Source organism: Anolis carolinensis, chromosome 5, assembly GCF_035594765.1.
Source record: "Anolis carolinensis isolate JA03-04 chromosome 5, rAnoCar3.1.pri, whole genome shotgun sequence".
Lineage (NCBI taxonomy): Eukaryota > Metazoa > Chordata > Lepidosauria > Squamata > Dactyloidae > Anolis > Anolis carolinensis.
The window spans coordinates 91,361,512-91,383,039 of NC_085845.1; the positions used below are offsets into that span (position 1 = coordinate 91,361,512).

General features: G+C 41.7%; 1 protein-coding gene across 1 annotated transcript in view; it reads right to left on the reverse strand.

Moving 5' to 3' along the window:
• The window catches only part of ccdc3 (coiled-coil domain containing 3), an 83,569-nt gene extending 64,006 nt beyond the window's left edge, over window positions 1–19,563 (reverse strand). Inside the window, exons 1-2 of the mRNA XM_003226132.4 lie at window positions 19,006–19,563; window positions 12,266–12,440 (exon numbers count right to left, since the gene is read on the reverse strand). Coding sequence (XP_003226180.1) covers window positions 12,266–12,440; window positions 19,006–19,388 — 558 coding nt within the window. The 5' untranslated portion in view covers window positions 19,389–19,563. The remainder of the gene's footprint in view (window positions 1–12,265; window positions 12,441–19,005) is intronic.
• Window positions 19,564–21,528: the final 1,965 nt, after the last annotated feature.

Below are 21,528 nucleotides of genomic sequence, written 5' to 3' on the forward strand. Positions count from 1 at the left end.
TAGGATTCATCCAAAACTGGTTTTGAATCAGAGAGCTCCTGAGGATTCATATGTGTTTTGGATTTGGAAGGACAAATGGATACAGACAAGATATCTCCAAACATTTATGCACTTCTCCCCAAATTCAGAGGATGGTGTTTGGTGACTGAAAAGTCTAGACTTTAATCAGAGTGAATGGTTTTACCAGCACTATGTTTTGGAGGAGAGATGCTGAGTTACTGTATTACATTAAGAATCCCATTTCCAGTACTTTCCAAGCACTCCAACACATCATACTCTAACACATCACATCTGAAAAACAGGGCATGTATGTCCAAATAACATCAGGGTGTAGCTAAAATAGCAAATGTTATTAGTGAAGAAGAACTTACAAGTGAGAAGAAGCTGCAGCAGTTTCCTTTTGGGAAAGGAAATACAGTAGAGTTTTACTTATCCATCATAAACTGACGGGCAGAATAACGGATAAGTGAAACTGGTGGATAACAGGGTGGGTGCTCGCTCGCCCGCCTGCCCTCCCTCTCTTACTTACCAGGCCAGGTCCCAGCAGCAGCGACGGCAGCACCAGGACCTAGCGGGGTGAGTAAGTGAGAGAGCAAGCGAGGGAGGCCCTTTGCTGCCCTCCTTCACTCACCTGCCCTCCGTCCCTCAGCTCCTTTGCCATGCCGGGTCCTGGCAGCACTGGGGCCCAGCCTGGAGAAGGAGTGAGTGAGTGAGTGAGGGAGGGCCTTTGCCGCCCTCCTTCATTCGCCCGCCCTCTGTCCCTCAGCTCCGCCACACCGAGTCCTGGCAACACCGGGCCCAGCCTGGTGAAGGAGCGAGCGAGCATGCAAGGGAGGGCCTTTTCTGTCCTCCTTCACTTGCCCACCCTCCGTCCCTCAGCTCCTTCGCCATGCGGGTCCTGGCAGCACCGGGGCCCAGCCTTGTGAGGGAGCAAGTGAGCGAGCAAGCAAGCAAGGGAGGGCCTTTGCCGCCTTTCTTCACTTGCCTGCCCTCCGTCCCTCAGCTCGTTCGCCACGGCAGGTCCTGGCAACACCGGGCCCGGCCTGGTGAAGGAGCGAGCAAGCAAGCAAGGGAGGGCCTTTTCCGCCCACCTTCACTTGCCCGCCCTCCATCACTCAGCTCCTTCACCATGCCGGGTCCTGGAAGCACCGGGGCCCAGCCTTGTGAGGGAGCGAGTGAGCGAGCAAGCAAGGGAGGGCCTTTGCCGCCCTCCTTCACTCGCCTGCCCTCTGTTCCTTGCTCACTAAACTGGCTGGGTTCCGGCAACACCAGCGAGGTGAGTGTGTGTGTGTGTGTGTGTGTGTGTGTGAGAGAGAGAGAGAGAGAGAGAGAGAGAGAGAGAGAGAGAGAGAGAGAGAGCGCGGGAGGACATTTGCCTCGGATAATACGGAGTGTCGGATAAGCGGAACTCGGATAAGTGGGACTCTACTGTAGCCTATCCCTTCTGCTCCTCTCCCCGCTGATTCAATTGAATACAAGCTATTTTTGCAAACTGAACTCAGTTTGCAGCAACTGAGGCCTCTTATACACTGCCATATTAAGTCCATATGGCAGTGTAGATTCATATAATCCAGTTCAAAGCAGATAATGTGGGTTATTTACTTTGATAATCTGAATTATATGTTACCATAGAAGGGGCCTGAATTAAGTGGAGACCAAAGAGGGAAATCAGAAAGAAGAGAGGAAAACTAGGATATTCTAAAAGAAACGGAGGCCCATCTACACTGCCAGATTATGTGCTTTGAACTGGATTGTATGACAATATAGACTCATAGAATCCAGTTCAAAACAGATAATGTGGGATATCTGATTATATAATCTGGATTATATGGCAGTGTAGATCCAGTTTGAAAAGTGGGACAACAGAGGATCAATTACCATTCCTGATGAATCAGGCCACTTCGAAAGTATGCTTTGGTTAGTTTCTTTCTTAAAAGAAGTAATGTTCAAACTGTTTTGCCAGAGCTGGAAGGCTACATATTTAAGGCCGTTTGCTTCTTGCACTGTATACCCCATAGTCCATCATTTGTTTCTGTCCTGTTTCTGTGTAAATGAGCAGGGAAAAAAGGCTGTCTTTCATTCAACGTAATTCCCAAGTTCCTGCCTTGTCATTCCAAAATGTTGCACATTCCTTATCTAGGGACACTTTTTGATATATTCATTATCACATCTTTACACACCAAAAATGCACCAAAAATGGAGGGAAGAAAAATACCTTCTCTTTCAAATTTGAACAACCATCTTCTACCCAAAGCTCTGCACCTATCCTACTAAATTTTGCAGATTTTCTAATCTGAGCCAATTTTCTCTGGTACATCATTTTCAAAGCCATTGACTGGGAAGAATTACGGCCTTGAAGGAAGTACACAAAGTTAACATGAATAAAAGTTGGTGAGGTTATCTTAACTGTGAAATACTTTTCGTTTTTACTAATACTGTAAAGTATCCAGTCTTTTTTGCATTTTACCCTTCGGTCCTAATCCACTGTATGATCAACCCACCTGCACAGACAGATTTACACAAATACACACAGAGAGAGTTTCAGTCCTGTGGGAAACACTGCAGCCAAACATCTGTTTTTAAATAACAGCTACCAAAGAAAGAAACACAGCAGCACTTCTAATGCATGTTATCTTTTCTCAAATCCATCCTGGAAAGAGGCCAACTAACCCCCTCCCCCTCCAACGTGCACAGACACAGGGAACGACAACTAAATGAACAAAGAGATCTTCAATTGGGATTAAAAGATTGCATGAGGAAGAAACCCATTAAAAGACTAGCAGGTTGCTACAAATCCAGTTCCAAAAGCTCAGCAGCTCTCTTATCTCAAAACTATGCTCAGAACACAAATAAGGGCTTCTGTAGGATTAGTTGCTTATTATAGGGTCTTTTAAAATAATACTTTGCTCTACCACTACAGTTCTTCATATAAGAGGCAGAAGTAGTTGGAAGAATTGCATGGAATTGTAGGAGCAAATGTATGATTGGGTCCTGACCTTCTAGTTAGCAAAAGCAACTGTTTGGTCACCTAGATCCACCAGCACTGCCAAAGCCTAGTGGAGCAACGCATTATTTCAACTGACAGTTTAACTCCCTGGAGTGTGTGTGCCCTATAGTCCTTACAAGTCGTTGTTGCAATGTGCCTGCCAGTCATTTCAGACTTGTGGCACGGGGTTTTCTTGGAACAATTTGTTCAGCGTGTGAGAGAGGGAGACTTGCCCAAGGTCACTCACTGGTTTTCCAAGACAGAGCAAGAATTTTAACTCTAGTCTCCAGACTCATGATGACCGAGACCCCCGCCTTTAAATTCATCTGACTGCGGAGGGTTCCACAGATCCGGATCGCCTGCAAAGTGGGAGAACATTCAGACCGCAACAAATTATTATTATTAAATTCTTTTCATTGCTTTCCCCAGCCCTAACATTGTAACTAATCTTTAAATAAAAAGTATCCTTTCCTTTTAACTTGAAATCCTCTCCAGTGGTTTTTTTGTATCCTTTTTGACTCCTTTGCATGAAATCCCTCCCCTCCTTCCTCCATTAACCTCGCCACGTTCTCCTTGCCATTGAAACAGAACAAATTGGACCCTAACTTCATCAGAAACACTTCAAGCATGCCTATCTCTTATATTTAACACTCTTTGAGGTCCCTGGTTCAAATAACCAATAGCGCCCGAATGGGTCCAGTTTGAAGCCCCAAATCAGCTGACTGTCAAAAAGCCGGTTCGTTTGCCTCTTTCTCCGCAACAGCCGCTTCTCCTTCTCACAGCTGGCAGGCTGTTTTCTGGGAACCTGGGCTTCTCCCCAAGGCTGCTGCTGGTGGACTGCCACCCTCCCAGAGAGAGAGGGAAATATAGTTTCCTCAAGGACCAGCCGCGATCCTCCTCCGTTCATCCATTCATCTTCATTTTTATGAATGACCAGACTTCTCATTCATATGTTGCCAGGCTACCAAGGACTGGAATCAACAGGAATCCCTTCACTTTGTTATTTTCATGAACCTCCTATTGCCTGAACTGCTTATGAACTTTCCATGAATTGCATGCTTATATGTTTATGAAATATTGGAATCAATTCTTTATTAACTGTCTAGCCAAATGTCACTTGGTCTATAGGTCCCCTGGAAGATTCCCAAATTCATATATTTCCCTTTTTTATATATTATATTACAAAAAAAAGGAAACCGTGTTTACTCTCCGCTTTAAAGCCGGAGAGGATCTGAATTTCCTCCCGGTCCCCAGGAAACCCGCGATATGGCCAGATTGTTTACCCACACCCCCCCCCAGCCTATATTTCCACTCAGAACTCACTCAATTTCACACCAAAAAATACCCTTTTTCATATTTATGCCTATAATTGTCTAGTCTTAAAAATACAACCAGCAGAAACCACTTTGGACCATTTTTCCTCGGCTCAACAGCTGACTGTCAAATCGCTCTCTTTGCGTAAATAGCCTCCCCGATCAGCGCTATTAGCGCAGGGAGGGAAAATGAGCTATAAGTGTTAATATTTAATACTTTTTCTGGTAGTTTTGGGGTAAAATGGCTATAATATGATTCTCTATATCCCCTAGTACAGGGGTCCCCAAACTTTTTAAGCAGAGGGCCGGTCCACAATCCTTCAGACTGTTGAGGGGCCGAAATATCATTTGAAAAAAAAATACAAAAAAATTCCTATGCATACTGCACATGTCTTATTTGTAGTGCAACAACAACAACAATGAAAGAACAATACAATATTTAAAAATGAAAACAATTTTAACCAACATAAACCTATTAGGATTTCAATGGAAAGTGTAACACAATATTAGCATTATATATTACTATATTGAACTATACCACTATACTATTATATAATATGTAATATATAACATATAATTAATATTATTATATGGTATTACTACTAGTATTTTATTGTATAACATAAGATTATTATCAATATTATATGTATATACAATATATTATATTATTAAAACTGATATAAAATATTATATTATAAAACTGAGGGCGGGGGCCAGGTAAATGACCTTGGAGGGCCGCATCCGGCCCCCGGGCCTTAGTTTGGGGACCCCTGCCCTAGTATGTTTTAATCAATGAAGGCACAGTCTGAACTCTAGCTGAACCCGGAAATTCCTCCCTCCCTCTTCTTGAACCTTGAGCTCCACACACAAAGAAGGGTAAAACTGTCACCATAAAACTTTATCTATTTGCATCTGCATGACCCATAGCTAGAGGTTGTCACCTTAGATCGGAGCAGCCCCACGGGTGATTGTATCTCATATGGTAATGTTGACCACAATCCCATCCTGGACCCCTGGGGAGCCAAAGGAAGACTCCCCACTGGTCCGGTTTCTGTAATCTCATAGTGTCAATATAAACTGACATCTCCGCCATACCTCACGGTATTCATGAACTGTGTACGTGCGTAAAGGACCCCGGACATCCCAAATGACCCTATTCAAAAACAGCAATAATCTTAAGATTATCCTGGAAGGCGCTAGCCTCGGGTGGTCGCTTTGCATAAAGATAACTCCAATGATTCATTCACCAGAACCCATTGTCTAGCTGACTCCCGCCTTCCCCAATCTGATTGGCCCTGGCAGAGGCGAGGGTTGCTCCTCATTGGCTCGAACACAGAGCGGGAAGCCCAACTCCCGCCTAGTGCGGCGTCCTTGCCCAATCAGCAGCCAGATGAGCGGAGGGACTGGGCGGGAAGTTCAAACAGACTTCAAACTTGAAAATGTATAAAATGGCTTTATTTCTCAATGTAAAATTACATCTCGCATGTCGATCTATCGCGGCGGATGTCCTTTTCCATTGAATTGTTTTAATAAACACTTTGACGGTTTTCCTTCAACTTGGCAGAGTCTTTTTCTTTCGGTCTCAGGTAAATTTATATTCCGGGTTATTTTCTGCCTCCCTAACGGCTCGCCAAGACTCGTTCCCTCATAGATCTCCCTCATAGGGCAGATCTGGGCTAATTGCGGTCTCGATAACACTCATAGTTAAGAGCTCAAACCACTTCATCTAGATGGCTCTCCATACAAAATACTGTAATCTAAATGGCCTTAATTTCTCCTGTTGCAAGAATGATTTGTGAATTAAAGGGGTGCTCTCAAAGTTTTAGGAGCCCCCGGTGGCACAGTGTGTTAAAGCGCTGAGCTGCTGAACTTGCAGACTGAAAGGTTGCAGGTTCAAATCTGGAGAGCGGAGTGAGCACCCACTGTTAGCTCCAGCTTCTGCCAACCTAGCAGTTCGAAAACATGCAAATGTGAGTAGATCAATAGGTACCGCTTCGGCGGGAAGGTAACGGCACTCCATGCAGTCATGCTGGCCACATGACCTTGGAGGTGTCTACGGACAACACTGGCTCTTCAGCTTAGAAATGGAGATGAGCACCAACCCCCAGAGTCGGACACGACTGGACTCAACGTCAGGGGAAACCTTTACCTTTACCTCAAAGTTTTAGCCAAAGGGTGGCTATGTTTTGTGATCTAAGGTCAGCCTTCATATTTGTTGTGGTACTCCCTGAGCAGTTAGACTCAGTTTAACCCTCTCTGGGGGAGATTCCACCAAAATGCAGCAGAGTAGCAAAAGCAAAAGCTTTCAAATGCAACAGTTACTTACACGGAATGAGCAAAGAGAAGCCTTTCAGCTTAGGATGGCAATTGATTGCAGTCTCATTAAAAGTTCAAAAAGTATTTATTCAGGTAAAAAGAACTCCATTGTAGATAGAAAGGCTTGGGAGCTGTCTAGTCTACTCTAGACTGGTTTCTAAGGAAAAATAAGAAAGGAAAAATAACAAACATCTAAATAGTTACATCTTGCCAGGAGAGACAGCAAGATGCTGCTTGTTAGCTAGCAGAACAAAGGGAGAAGAGTGAACCAAAATGGTTCCAACCTCATGGTCCAGTTTTTGGGGCCATAAAAGACATTCTGACCAGTGAGAAGTTAGTGTCCCTAAAGATTCACATTTCTACTAACTTCAAAGTAAGGGATGTGATGTACACAGGATAGAGTGAAACACAGTAAAGCCTATCTAGGCATGCTTTGGAAACAGGGAAAGGATCCCCTCAATCTAACTCTATCATCTATCTGACTACATTTAGACTTGAGTAGTCCAGGGTGATCCCCAACAATATTTGCTGGAGATAGGGGTGCAGGATCCAACAACAATGGGAAATTCAATTTATTTCCCTAAGGACTTCATCATATGTGTCTTCGCAAGCATCATAGGGAAAGTGGGTAAAAGGCAAGGAAAGGACATGGCCATCCCAGAATGCAGGAAAATATAGTAGGAAATGGAATAAGATGGTTCCCTCCACTTTCCCCCGCCTGTCTGATGAAGTCCTAGGTCTTCCAGTGTGACTGTATGATAACTTGCAGCAGAAGACCATAGAGCTGTGCTAAAGGAGCTAGAGATTCCCAGAGATAATATGTAATCAAACCAACAAATCTGGAGGACCAATTGTACTTGTCTCTTGGGCTTTCACAATTGCCTTGATGCTAATTACATATGAATACTTTTGTCTACATATCTTAGGGTACACCATAAATTCAGAATTGTTGAAATAACTTTTTTGAAAAGAAGCCATTTTACTCCTTGTGGCTTTCAGTTGTCTGAAGGATTATAGTTTTCATTTTCTTACAGTGATTTAATTTTCTAGTATAGAGAGGGGTCACTAGGCGTAGGGGTGGGCTGAAAGATAACTACCAGTAATAACACAAAATTGCAGTAACTGTGGTGGAAAGATTAGATCTGCCCACAATGGAGGTAAAAATGAATGAGAAGATGCCTCTGTTATCCACAGTTAAAGTGTGATATGTGCTATTTCTTTCTGCTTTTTAAAAATCTCACCCTTTTTCCAAAGATCATACATATAATCTTCATAATGATCTCATGAAGTAAGTTGAGAGATGGAGATGGGTTCAGAGATGCTTCAGTGAACTTTGTGGCTAGAATTTGACTCTGTTTTGCAAAACATTATTAGGTTGTCCAAGATTACAGACTTCAGCAACTTTGGATGAGATAGTTTGTCACAGCTATCCCAAAATATGGCTTAGAACATGCCTCCCATTTGCGGGGAGGGGTTTACAATCTTCTTCATATGTCCTCCATGAAGTGACATTCAGAGGCATATTCCCTGGATACTAAACTCTGTGTATGCCCAAGTATCCCTTTTATAAAATGGCAAAATCTAGGTTTGCTTTTAACAATTTTGGGCGGAGGGAGCTATTTTCAAGCCATTGATAGTTGTGGATACAGAGAGCTGACTGTATTATTATATAGTCCTGGAGGTACTATGCTATCATGACTAGAAGCCACTGAAAGGTGTATTTTTCATTTGTTTCTCTTTTGTAAGTGGGAGCCATTGTCACATCCTGGAGAAAAAAATCCTGGAGAATTTTTTTTTCTTTGTTCTGAATCTTCCATGTTGTTATTTTCATTGGATAACCCCAGGTTTTGTATCATTAGAGAGAGAAAGGAAAATTTAGCACAATGTATAGTTGTATAAATCTCTACCATGACTACTCCTACCTTTCTTCCAAATTGGTGGTTCCCAACCTTGGATTTCGAGGTGTTTTGGACTTCAGCTCCCATAATTCCTAACAGCTGGTAAAATGACTGGGATTTCTGGGAGTTGAAGTCCAAAACATCTGGTTCCCGACTGATTTAAACCAAATACAGTACTACCTGCATACTCTGAGAACAATACCTGTGGTTGAAATAATCTACCCCATCCTATAAAATATGTCCTCTCTAGAAATGCTCTAGGTTCTCTAGGTGATTCTATGGTATACTTCTACTGGATGTCACCAAAGAGTCATGTTGGAGAACCTTGCAATTTCCCATTTCTACAATATCCTTTGTAGAATTGTAGCAACATGTTGTAAATGGCCAAGTGTTGGACAAGGACTCTGGAGACCAGGGTTTGATTCCCCACTCAGCCATAGGATCCCACCAGAGCACTTTGGACAAATCTCAATATCTTGGCCTCAGAGGAAGACACTTACAGATCCACTCTAAGCAAACCTTGCCAAGGAAACCCCATGATAAGTTCGCCATAGCATCACTACAAATTGATAATGACTTGAGGGCACACGTACACACAGAACCATGCATAATATTCCAAGCGTGATTTGCCAAACAGATTCATACAAAAGCCAAAAAAATTGATTCCTATAAATGTGGCATAACTTTTCCAGAGGTCCCAAAAACACAACAGACCGGCCGTTTTCTATTTTGGTCAGTGGGCAGTTTAATCCTAAACACATGGTTAAGACTGTGTTGGCTAATGGAACTTAACTTCCCTTGTACCTCAGAACATGATTTTATGCAACGTGACATCTTTTAGTGATAAGGATCTGCATGTGGAAAATGTAATGGAAAAACTGTCTTCATGGTTCTGGTTGTGTTCCATCCTGGAATATAAAGGTCTCAAATGCACTCCAGTACACTCATACTATATAGAGGGTGATCCTCCTTACTATTCCTTTGACAAGCTTTTGGGTGCATGACAGCAAATAGGTTCTTTACTACTACTACTACTACTACTACTACTACTACTACTACTTGTTGCTGGGTGTCTTCAAATTGTCTCTCTTATTGTGAACCTAAGGAAAACAAATCATCGGATTTTTTTTAAACCCAAAATTACCCCGTGGGTTTAAATGGCTAGGTGGGGAATTGAACCCTGGTTTCCACAATTGTAGTCCAACTTTCAAACCATCACACAATGTTGACTTTACCACAGATCTCAACCAAAAAAAAGCATAGTTGAAAATAATCTATATATATAAAAGGGTAATGAAATTTTGGCCTAGGACAAAACAATAAAACCACACATCCCAGAAACACTAAACTTGGCAGCACAACCCCTCATCCATGCCTCTACGTTCATACAACAAAAAGAAAAGAAAAATAAAGTCCTAATTAGAGGGAGAAGAATAATTGTTTTTATCCAATTGCTGCCAGTTAGAAGGCTAATCTCCGCCCACTTGGTCCCCTAGCAACCCACTCAGCCCAGGGGACAGGCAGAGTTAGGCCTCACTTAGGCCTCTTCCACACTGCCTATAAAATACAGATTATCTGATTTTAACTGGATTATATGGCAGTGTAGACTCAAGGCCCTTCCACACAGCTATATAACCCATTTATAATGGACTTAATGTAAGGTAAAACCTTTACCCTTTACCTTAACTACCACCAGTTCCTCAATACTTTATTTCCCATACCACCATACTTCGCCACAGCAACGCGTGGCTGGGCACAGCTAGTACATAATATAAGACATCTAATGCCATTCCAGCAACCACATTTCTGCTCTATCTTTTTTTTTTTTCTTTGTAGCTCACTGCAACCTATTCCAGAGGATTTTCCGGGAGGTTTTGAAGAATATTCCATCTCCTAATTCTGCTGACAGAAGCAACACATTCTTCTAGATTTTCTTAGGAATTGCCCCACTGGATTGACTGGCATGCAGAATTTTCATAGTGTGTTTGAACAGGGAAGGTCCACATAGCTGCCAGCCTTTAAATTCTACACTTCATTATATAGACCTACCACTGTGGAATCTGATCTAGCTACTTGCTATAGCAATTCATCCATGGAATCCACTTTTTGAAACGTCTGCACAAAAATATTCTCACTCACACTCGCGTGCACACATATATCAAGCACTTTTGAAGGAAAGATTTTTCACATGTAAAATGAGTATGACCAAGAACTGCAAGTATGTTCCCAAGAATCACTATTTAAATATCAATTCAAACAGCAGTTTCTTTACTCTATAATCTGCTCGCAGCTGCGAAAGGTCAGGGGGCAAGACAGCTGCAACTTAGCTTATAACACATTTGCTTCTCAGTTTTCCAGTGTTGCCACTGGGACTTTTGACATGTGCCTTCTATTATTTGAGTTAATGGGCCTGATTCATGGCTTGCATAGAGGGTGCTATTGCATTCTTATGGCATCCCAGCTGGTTGAGCTTTGTAGGATGATGGGATGGCAAATAAACTCAAATATGGCAGCTCAGTATGCTGACAATCGGTGTTACTAGACAGCTATGTTTAAACCAGAACTTAGAAATGTTACTTTTGTATGATTACATTTGCTTTTTCACTCTGCATTGTATATAACCCTCAGTAGTACCAAATATATAATTGTATATATAATTATATATAACCCTCTGTAGTACTGGGGCCGGGCTGTGGCGCAGGCTGTTGAGCAGCTGCAATAAATCACTCTGACCATGAGGTCATGAGTTCGAGGCCAGCCCGTGGCAGGGTGAGCACCCGTCAATTAAAAATTAAAAATAGCCCCTGCTCGTTGCTGACCTAGCAACCCAAAAGATAGTTGCATCTATCAAGTGGGAAATAAGGTACCACTTATAAAAAAAAAGTGGGGAGGCAAGTTTAACTAATTTACGACCTGGAATGAGGAAGTGCCATCAGAGTGGATGATGAAGCAGCTGCTCCCCCCTGTGGCCAGAATCGAACATCCCCTCAGAAGAAAGTTAAATTGCCTCTGCGTCTGTCTGTCTCGGTCTCTGTTTGATGTGTTTATGGGCATTGAATGTTTGCCCTATGTGTGTATAATGTGATCCACCCTGAGTCCCCTTTGGGGTGAGAAGGGCGGAATATAAATACAGTAAATAAATAAATAAATAAATAAATAAATAAATATTTAAAATAAGCACCATTTTACAAGTTAAGCCTAAGGCAACCATTCCTCTTCTGATAAATTTACAAGTGAGAGTTTGTCATTACTGTTTCATCCTCTTTTTTCACCGGACAAGGGAGAAAATCATTCCAAAAACAGAAGAAGTGAACATTCCCACAGTTGATATCTCTGTTTGGAAAACATGTTGATTAAAAATATGTGAGCCCTCTGAGGTCCTCAAGGCTACAGCACTTGGCGTCAGTTGTAATGAGAGGAAGATCGTAAAAGGAAACCCTGGCACCATCCCATTCACTCTGTTCACACTTTGTGCCTTAGGAGATACTGTGGAAGTTTACTAATATGGTAAGAACAAAATAGTTCTCATGACTAAAAAAGTGAGAGTCTTGAAACGTGACTCTTTTTTACTATAACTCTCAGAATCTTCCTTCCAACAAGGCCATATTAACAGGAGATTTGAGGAAGTTGTAGTGTAAAAAGAAGAAACTGTTCCAAACTTTGCAGATAAAAAAATACAATTGGCTGTTTTGACCATATGTCAGGTTTCATCCTCCTGGATATCTGTCCCCAGGGAAACAAAACAACCTTACCCTGTTATCCTCTTGTATCTCCCAGTCACTGGAGAAACTTATAGCATGTTGCCCTTGAGTGCAGTTGGAAAACTGGAAGAGACTGGAAAACATCCGCCTGTTTTCCTGGGTATCGGGAAATATGGCATCTTGGAAATTGACTCCGTGTGGAAGGAGGTTATAATTTTCATCCATTCTGAAAAGGGAAAGATGGGGAAATGGATAAGTAACTTATATCACAAATTGTGCACTCCGGTGCAGAACATAACATACACTTTTCTTCAGCAAATTGGCCTGTAGCTCATTACTACAGACTTCACTATACAACACTTCCCAAGTTACAAAAAAGATAGGTTCTGTAGGTGTGTTCTTAAGGTGAATTTGTATGTACGTCAGAATAGGAACATGTTGTAAGTGTAACTCCATTTTTATATATATATATATATATATATATATATATATATATATATATATATGTTTTGAATAGCACAGGGAAAGGTTAACATACCTGTGGGGTTTGCTGTCTCTGCCCCTGTTCAGAAGATTTCACCTATCTTTCTGTCTGAAAATGTTGGCTTATTGTGGAAACAAGGATTGGTGAGAAAGCTTCAGTGAGGACTCCTTTTCCCCATGATAACTCTTTCAAGAGTGAATTTCTCTTCCAAGGGGTAGATTTCTTTCACCTCGTATTATCTCATTCCATTCTTAACTAGGAATCATTTGTAAGTCGGATGTTTGTAACTCGGGGAATGCCTGTACTTCACTATTAGTCTTTTTTTCCCCCAGGAGTTCACTAGAAGCAACTCAAGTATAAGGTCAACACTACCATTAGGCAGAGATGATGTGAGTGTTCCAGATAGAAGCAAACATAGCAGCCTCCCAACTATTCCTCCTGAATTCCTCCATGTAATCATGTTTAGCAAGACAATGGAGAAATCGGAGCTTGGAGAAATTACTTTATTTGGACTATAACTCAGTTACTCAGCTACCTTTATTACTAAAAATCAACATGGATTTCTCAAAAATGAGTCATGCCAGACTAATCATATCTTTTTTTGATAGAGGTACAAGCTTGGTAGATGCAGAGAATGTTATGAATGTAGCATATTTTGTTTTGACAAAGTTCCCCATGACCTTCATGCAAGCCAACTAGTCAAATGTGGGCTAGGCAAGACTACTATTAAGTAGATCTGTAATTGGTTAAGCAAATGAACCCAAAGGGTGTTAACCAATGGTTCCACTTAATCCTGGAAAGAAGTGACAAGTGGAGGGCTGTAGGGTTCGGTCCTGGGCTCAGTGTTGTTCAATATCTTTATTAATAATTTGGATGAAGGTTTAGAGGGCGTGCTTATCAAATCTGCAGATGACACCAAATCAGGAGGGATAGCTAATGCTCCAGAGGACAAGATCAAAATTCAAAATGACCTTAACTGATTAGAGAGCTGAGACAAATCAAACAAAATGAATTTCAACAAGGACAAATGTAAGATACTACACTTAGGCAGAAAAAATGAAATGCAAAGATACAGGATGGGTGATGTCTGACTCGAAAACAGTACCTGTGAAAAAGATCTTGGAGTCTTTGTGGGCAATAAGTTGAACATGAGCCAACGGTGTGATGCAGCAGCTTAAAAGCCAATGGGATTTTGGGCTGCATCAAAAGGAGTCTAGTGTCTAGATCGAGGGAAATCATGGTGCCTCTCAACCTCACCTGGAATCCTGTGTCCAGTTCTGGGCACCACAGTTCAAAAGTGATATTGGCAAGCTGGAAGGTGTCCAGAGGATGGCAACTAAAATGATCAAAGGTTTGGAGACCAGGCCCTATGAGGACCATCTTAAAGTATGTTTAGTCTGCAGAAAAAAGGTTTAGAGGAGACATGATAGCCATGTTTTAATATCTGAAAGGATGCCATAAGGAAGAGGGGGGAAGGTTTGTTTTCTGCTGCCCTGAAGACTAGGACTCAAAGCAATGGGTTCAAATTACATGAAAGAAGATTCTACCTGAAAATGTCATAATCATGATGAAGTGTCCTTGTTTCTGCCTCTAGAAAAAAATATGGGATCACACAATTTTCACAGCAATATTTACAAAATACAGTAGAGTCTCACTTATCCAAGCTAAACGGGCCAGCAGAAGCTCGGATAAGTGAATATCTTGGATAATAAGGAGGGATTAAGGAAAGGCCTATTAAACATCAAATTAGGTTATGGTTTTACAAATTAAGCACCAAAACTTCATGTTATACAACAAATTTGACAGAAAAAGTAGTTCAATACGCAGTAATGTTATGTTGTAATTACTGTATTTACGAATTTAGCACCGAAATATCACAATATATTGAAAACATTGACTAAAAATGGCTTGGATTATCCAGAGGCTTGGATAAGTGAGACTCTACTGTACTGTATTTTTCAAAAGATGGTCTTTGAAAGCAAGTTCAGAAGCTGATTTCAAAATCAAAAATGACATATACAGTATTCCTTCACTTATCGTGGGGGTTACGTTCCAGGACCACCCGCAATAAGTGAAAATCCACAAAGTAGGGACACTATGTTTATTTTAATATTTATACATTATTTTAGTAGTTATACACTATTTTAAGTCTTTATCAACCAATCGTGTGTTGATAAATCGCCTCCTTCTCCTCCCGTTGCCGCTTGGGCTCCTTTTCTCTCCCTTTGGCTTCTCCTTCCTCCCTTCCTTAGGCTGTAAATTGTAATTTTTTATGATTTATAATAGTCTTTTAGAGTTTATTGAAAAACTGCGAAGCAATGAATCCACAAAAAGCAAACCACAAAGTAGTGAGGGAACACTGTAATTGAAGGTGGTTTATATTTTAGGATCGTTGCGTCTTGGCCACTGCAGGGTGTTGATCCTGCCCTAAGGAGCTACCCACAGTCCTACACTTGATTTGGAACTAGAGAATTGCTTTAAAGTTTGGACTAAAACTTGGACTTGATTAACTGTCCCATTGATGTCAGACCCACACACCCCCAATGTGCCACTCCAGAGCTTCTTCATCCCAGACAAGTAGTTTTCTATCAGCTGAAATGCACCAAAAAGGATGAGACTACAGGAATGGTAAAGTTGCACATTTACTAAAAGAATTTGAGCTGTGTACTTTTATCTCCTTCCTCAGCTTCGTCAATCTTTAATACAAGGGTGAGCGTAATCTGGCATGCATGTAACATGTGGTTCACTAACATGGTTGCACTGTGGCCTGTGCCCTATATCTGATTCCTATTTGCAGATGATGATGATGATGATAATGATGATGATGATGATGATGATGATATCCTCTAAGACAGTGGTTCTCAATCTGGAGTCCCCAGATGTTTTTGGCCTTCAACACCCAGAAATCCTAACAGCTGGTAAACTGGCTGGGATTTCTGGGAGATGTAGGCCAAAAACATCTGTGGACCCCAGGTTGAGAACCACTGCTCTACGGGATGCAAAACATTGTTTTGCCCCATCTTCCCCTTGACCTGTTTTTCAGTGGAGGAGATTTCACTCCCAAAAAAACACAGTTACTGTTTAATCACTTCCTGATTTGAGGTATGGAAAAAAGTCTCCATGTGCTTAAAATAGATCAGGGGCAGCAATGGAATTTGTGCTTCCTAGAGGGACTTATTGGCTATTTGCAGCCAAAAAGATGAAGTAAAGAATGCACAAGGGCTCCCATGTCAGTTAAAACTATGCCCTCCCATGTCAGTGCAGTGGTGATTTCAATAAAAGTGGGGGTTCTGTTTTCAAAAGCTCTGAAAGTTGCTTTAGTAGGTGCCAGGATAGTGACAATAGTTTCCCATTCTAACTTTTAAAAAGCTTATATCCGTACTTTTAAAAGCTATAATTAAAGAACATATTTATTTCCTGAGAATGTCTCTGAACTGAAACATTAATGTTGCTAAATAATGCTTCATAGATACCGACAGCTAAAATCTTGTATTCATTTATTTGGGAAATTATTCTGCGACACAGAGTTTCATCCTATCACTGCTCTGTTATGGATAGTTTCAATGAGCATTTGACTCATTCTTCTTAATAGTAACTCTCTAAGTTCTGCTTGGGCTTAAGCTCCACTGAGTTCGTTAGATTTACTCTTTTTTTGCTGTCATGGTGAAATTGCACCTTGGATCCAGAACTTTGTGTAGGAATAGGAGCAATAGAAAAGATTGCTTGCAAAAGATTTTTTTAATGCAATGTTCAGATAGCATTCTGAACAGTTGTCTAGTTTAAATACAGACAGGTGAGAGAGGTGAAAAGATGTGGCATTTACCCTGCTATCTACTATAGAGAATCATTGGCTCTTGAAATGTTTTGAATGACACCTTTCATAATGCCTTGCCATTGGCCATGTTGACTCAGATTCTGGGAGTTGGAATGCAGAATATCTGGAGAGCCAATTCTTCCCCTGTTGTATACAGCTATTTTAAAAAGGCCACCCTGACCTCCTTTACAGATAATCATCACAAATGAAACCATTTGTGCTATTAACATAACTCGCAGTAGAACAGTATGTTCTAAAATCAGGACTTTACTTTCCGGTTTGAATCAAACTCTTACCAAACCATCTCATTTTGATATAAGTCTTGAATCTCCTGGCATCTGTGCATGAATTTCCAGAAGTCATCCCAAATTATTGAAATGTTACATTGGAATGGCTCTTTGATGACTTATGGAAACTGGCACCAATTAAAGACACACAAACCACAAAACCGCTTCCAAATGTGCACTCTCCTTAGCAGAAAAAAATAGTGTATTATGCTCACTCTTTTTCTTGAGTGGAAGCACAACAGCAAATAAAACTATCTCTTGTCAGAAAGAGACAGTGTTTAATCTAGAATGTAAACTTTCTAGGGTAAAGTTAAGGGTTTTCCCCTGACGTAAGTCCGGTCGTGTCCGACTCTGGGGGTTGGTGCTTATTTCCATTTCTAAGATGAAGATCCGGCATTGCACGTAGACACTTCCAAGGTCATGTGGCCAGCATGACTTCATGGAGTGCCATTACCTTTCCGCCAGAGCAGTACCTATTGATCTACTCACATTGGCATGTTTTCGAAATGCTAGGCTGGCAGAAGCTAGGGCTAACAGCGGGTGCTCACTCCGCTCCCTGGATTTGAATCTGCGACCTTTCGGTCTGCAAGTTCAGCAGCTCAGTGCTTTAACACTCTGCACCACTGGAGGCTCCTATTTAAACTTTCTAGTACAATACTAGATATTGTTTTTATCATGTTGGAAACAGCCCTGAGTCCCCTGAGGAGATTGGGCAGTATATAAATAAAGCTTTATTTATTTTTATACAGATGCCAGGAACTGTAGAATCATAGAATATTAGAGTTGGAAGAGACCACATGTCTCATCTAGTCCAATCCCCTGCCATGCAGGAAAGGCACAAAGTACCCCCGACACATGGTCATCCGGCCTCTGTTTAAAAGCTTCCAGGGAAGGAGCTTTCACCACACTCTGAGGCAAAGAGTTCCACTGTTGAACAGCTCTTACAGTCAGGAAGATCTTCCTAACATGCAGATGGAATATCCTTTCCTACCCTGTTTCCCCTAAAATAAGATATGCCCAGAAAATAAGACCTAGTAGAGGTTTTGCTGAATTGCTAAATATAAGGCCTCCCCTGAAAGCAAGACCTAGCAAAGTTTTTGTTTGGAAGCATGCCCGCCGAACAGAACACCAGAGCATGCAGGATCGGTACATACCAGAAGGTCAGCTGCTGTCCTCCCATCCTTTTTGCCTTGTTTTTATTTATGTTGCACTTTGAAATGGTCATACGATTGGTCAAACAAATAAATTATTATTATTATTGTCATGGTAATTACAATAATTATTAATTTATTATTATTATTATTATTATTATTATTATTATTGTAATGTTAATTATAAATGGAGCCCCAGTGGCAAAGTGCGTTAAAGCACTGAGCTGGAGACCGAAAGGTCCCAGGTTCAAACCCCTGGAGCGGCCGGAGCGGCTGCTGTTAGCTCCAGCTCCTGCCAACCTAGCAGTTCGAAAACTTGCCAATGTGAATAGACCAATACGTACCGCTCCGGCGGGAAGGTAACGGCACTCCATGCAGTCATGCCGGCCACATGACCTTGGAGGTGTCTCTGGACAATGCCGGCTCTTCGGCTTAGAAATGGAGATGAGCACCAACCCCCTGAGTCGGACATGACTGGACTTAACGTCAGGGGAAACCTTTACCTTTACCTTAATGGTAATTATGATTATTTTTTCCACTACACCTAATGTTCAACAATAAATGTGAATTCTTCTTCATGGAAAAATAAGACATCCCCTGAAAATATGACCTAGAGCATCTTTGGAAGCAAAAATTAATATAAGACACTGTCTTATTTTGGGGGAAACACGGTATAATTTGAACCCATTGCTCCAAGTCTTCGTTTCCAGGGCAGCAAAAAACAAGTCCGCTCCTTTTTCCTTAGGACATCCTTTCACTTATTATAGTACAATCATATTTGAAGGGCTGTTGTTGCATATTTGTAAAAATGTTATTTGTAAAAATGACTGAGTACAAAAAGCATATAAAATATTCTCATTACTAAAATCTATGTGAATGTTCAATATTTTGTGTGACCTCAAACCACATGAGTATTATTTTGAAACACACATCAGAGTTCGGAATGGCCATGCACTCTGGGCATCCAGGGAGCTGGAGTCAAAAAAGAAAAAGGAACTTTTTCAAGCTGTGACACATGTGCATGTGTTTGTGCTGAGTCCGGTTGATGTACTCACCTGAGGAAGAAGAAGTAAGCATAATCCTGCATGACGGTGTGAGAATGGCAAGAGAAATACCCCAGCCCTGTCAAATTCAGCCTGGACCCAGCAGGGACTTCCAGCATGCTTCCCCAGGCCTGGTCGCATAACATCTCAATCTCGGCTGAGTAAAAGAGCCCTCCATCGGTAGCTTCGTACTGCCAGGGCAAGTAGTTGTACATGCTGTACATATCCTGGTGCAGGGCCAAAACCTTGGCATAGACGATGATTTCTGCCAGCTCAGCCCGACAGCTTTCGCTCAGGGGTCTCCAGTCCGAGGGCAGCTGACAGCCCAAACCTGGACGGAGCAAACTTCCCAGGCAGAGGAGAGCAAGCAAGCAGAGCAGCAGGGTTTGCAACATGATGGATGAGAAAGAGAGAGAAAGAGTGGAATGCAGCAGGCTGCAATCTGGATGCTAAAGTTTCCCAAGTGCTTTAAAAGAAAGAAAGAAACACACACACACACAGAGGCAGAAAACCTGCGGCTAAATTTATGAAACAGGATCCCTGTGAAATGCAACAACCGAAATGGCAAGAGACTGGGGGCCTTATGCTCCCCAGTGGCTCCGAGGCAAACCAATCGGATCTCTTTATCAAAGGGAAGGAGGAGCAGAAACAAGAGACAGAAGTTCGGCTGCTGTTGTACACTCCCACACAAACAGTAGCAGTAGCTGCAGCAGGATGAAGATCTGTAGCCTGTCCAACACCAGAACTCAGGGAAAGTGTCTTTTTTTGGATCGCAGTTTCCAAATCTCCCAGCATTGCAGCTTGTAAATTGGGGCTCTGCGTTCCAAAGCATAACTTTTCCGAAGTGATTAATCTGCACCACACTTAAAACTTCTGGTGTCATGAGCTAGGATGAATTCTCTTCTCTGTGTTATTTTAAAAATAAATAAATGACATTCTTTTTGTTTAGTTGAGGCCAAAAGAACAGCAGAAGAGCATTTAAGAACTTATCACATTGGGATAGAATCAATTTATATCAGTATGCATCCCATTTTTTTAGGACTGGATGCATACTGTATTGAGATTCTTATGATTTAAAAATACTGCCAGAAGGCTGGCTCGTCCCAAACCATTCAAAACACCCCCTACATCACTCTATTATTATTATTATTATTATTATTTTATGACACAGCAAACAAGATAGATATGCTGGTTTCGTATCACAAAATCACAAGTTGAACACTTCCCCAGTGTCTAGGACTGTGTGATGTATTTTTGGATGATGCGCGCAGATCCCAGTAAGGTGGCCTTTTGCAGTTGGCAGATCGTAATTTTGTCAATGTCTATTGTTTCCAAATGCCGGCTGAGATCTTTTGGGACAGCACCCAGTGTGCCCATCACCATCAGAACCACCTGCACTGGTTTCTGCCAGAATCTTTGAAGTTCTATCTTGAGGTCCTGATAGCGGCTGAGTTTTTCCTGTTGTTTTTCGTCAATGTGACTGTCACCTGGGATGGCAACATCAATGATCCAAACCTTTTTCTTTTCCACAACTGTGATGTCTGATGTCTTGTGTTCCAGAACTTTGTCAGTCTGGATTCTGAAGTCCCACAGTATCTTTGCGTGCTCATTTTCCATTATCTTTGCAGGTTTGTGATCCCACCAGTTCTTTACTGCTGGGAGGTGGTACTTGAGGCATAAGTTCCAATGAATCATTTGGGCCACATAGTTGTGTCTCTGTTTGTAGTCTGCATTTTGGGTCGTCAGCTGATTTTTCGATCTTGGCCTTAATTGCATTTGTTCTGATGGCTTGCTCCTGGGCTGCAAGGATCAGGCCTTCTGTCTCCTTCTTCAGGATATTATTATTATTATTATTATTATTATTATTATTATTATTATTATATTGTATGACACAGCAAACAAGATAGACATGCTGGACTTCGTATCTCAAAATCACAAGTCAAACACTTCCCAAGTGTCTAGGACTGTGTGATGTATTTTCGGATGATGCGGATGATGATGATGATTATTATTATTCAGTCACTCGGTTGTTTCCGACTCTTCGTGACCTCATGGACCAGTCCACGCCAGAGCTCCCTGTCGGCCGTCACCGCCCCCAGTTCCTTCAAGGTCAAGCCAGTCACTTCAAGGATACCATCCATCCATCTTGCACTTGGTCAGCCCCTCTTCCTTTTTCCTTCCATTTTCCCCAGCATCATTATCTTCTCCAAGCTTTTCTGTCTTCTCATGATGTGGCCAAAATACTTCATCTTTGCCTCTAATATCCTTCCCTCCAGTGAGCAGTCGGGCATTATTTCCTGGAGTATGCACTGGTTGGATCTTCTTGTGGTCCAAGGCACTCTCAGGATTTTCCTCCAGCACCAAAGTTCAAAAGCATCTATCTTCCTTCGCTCAGTCTTCCTTATGGTCCAGCTCTTGCATTCATAGGTTACTACGGGGAATACCATTGCTTTAACTATGCGGGCCTTCGTTGCCAGTGTGATGTCTCTGCTTTACACTATATTATCAAGGTTGGCCATTGCTCTCCTCCCACGA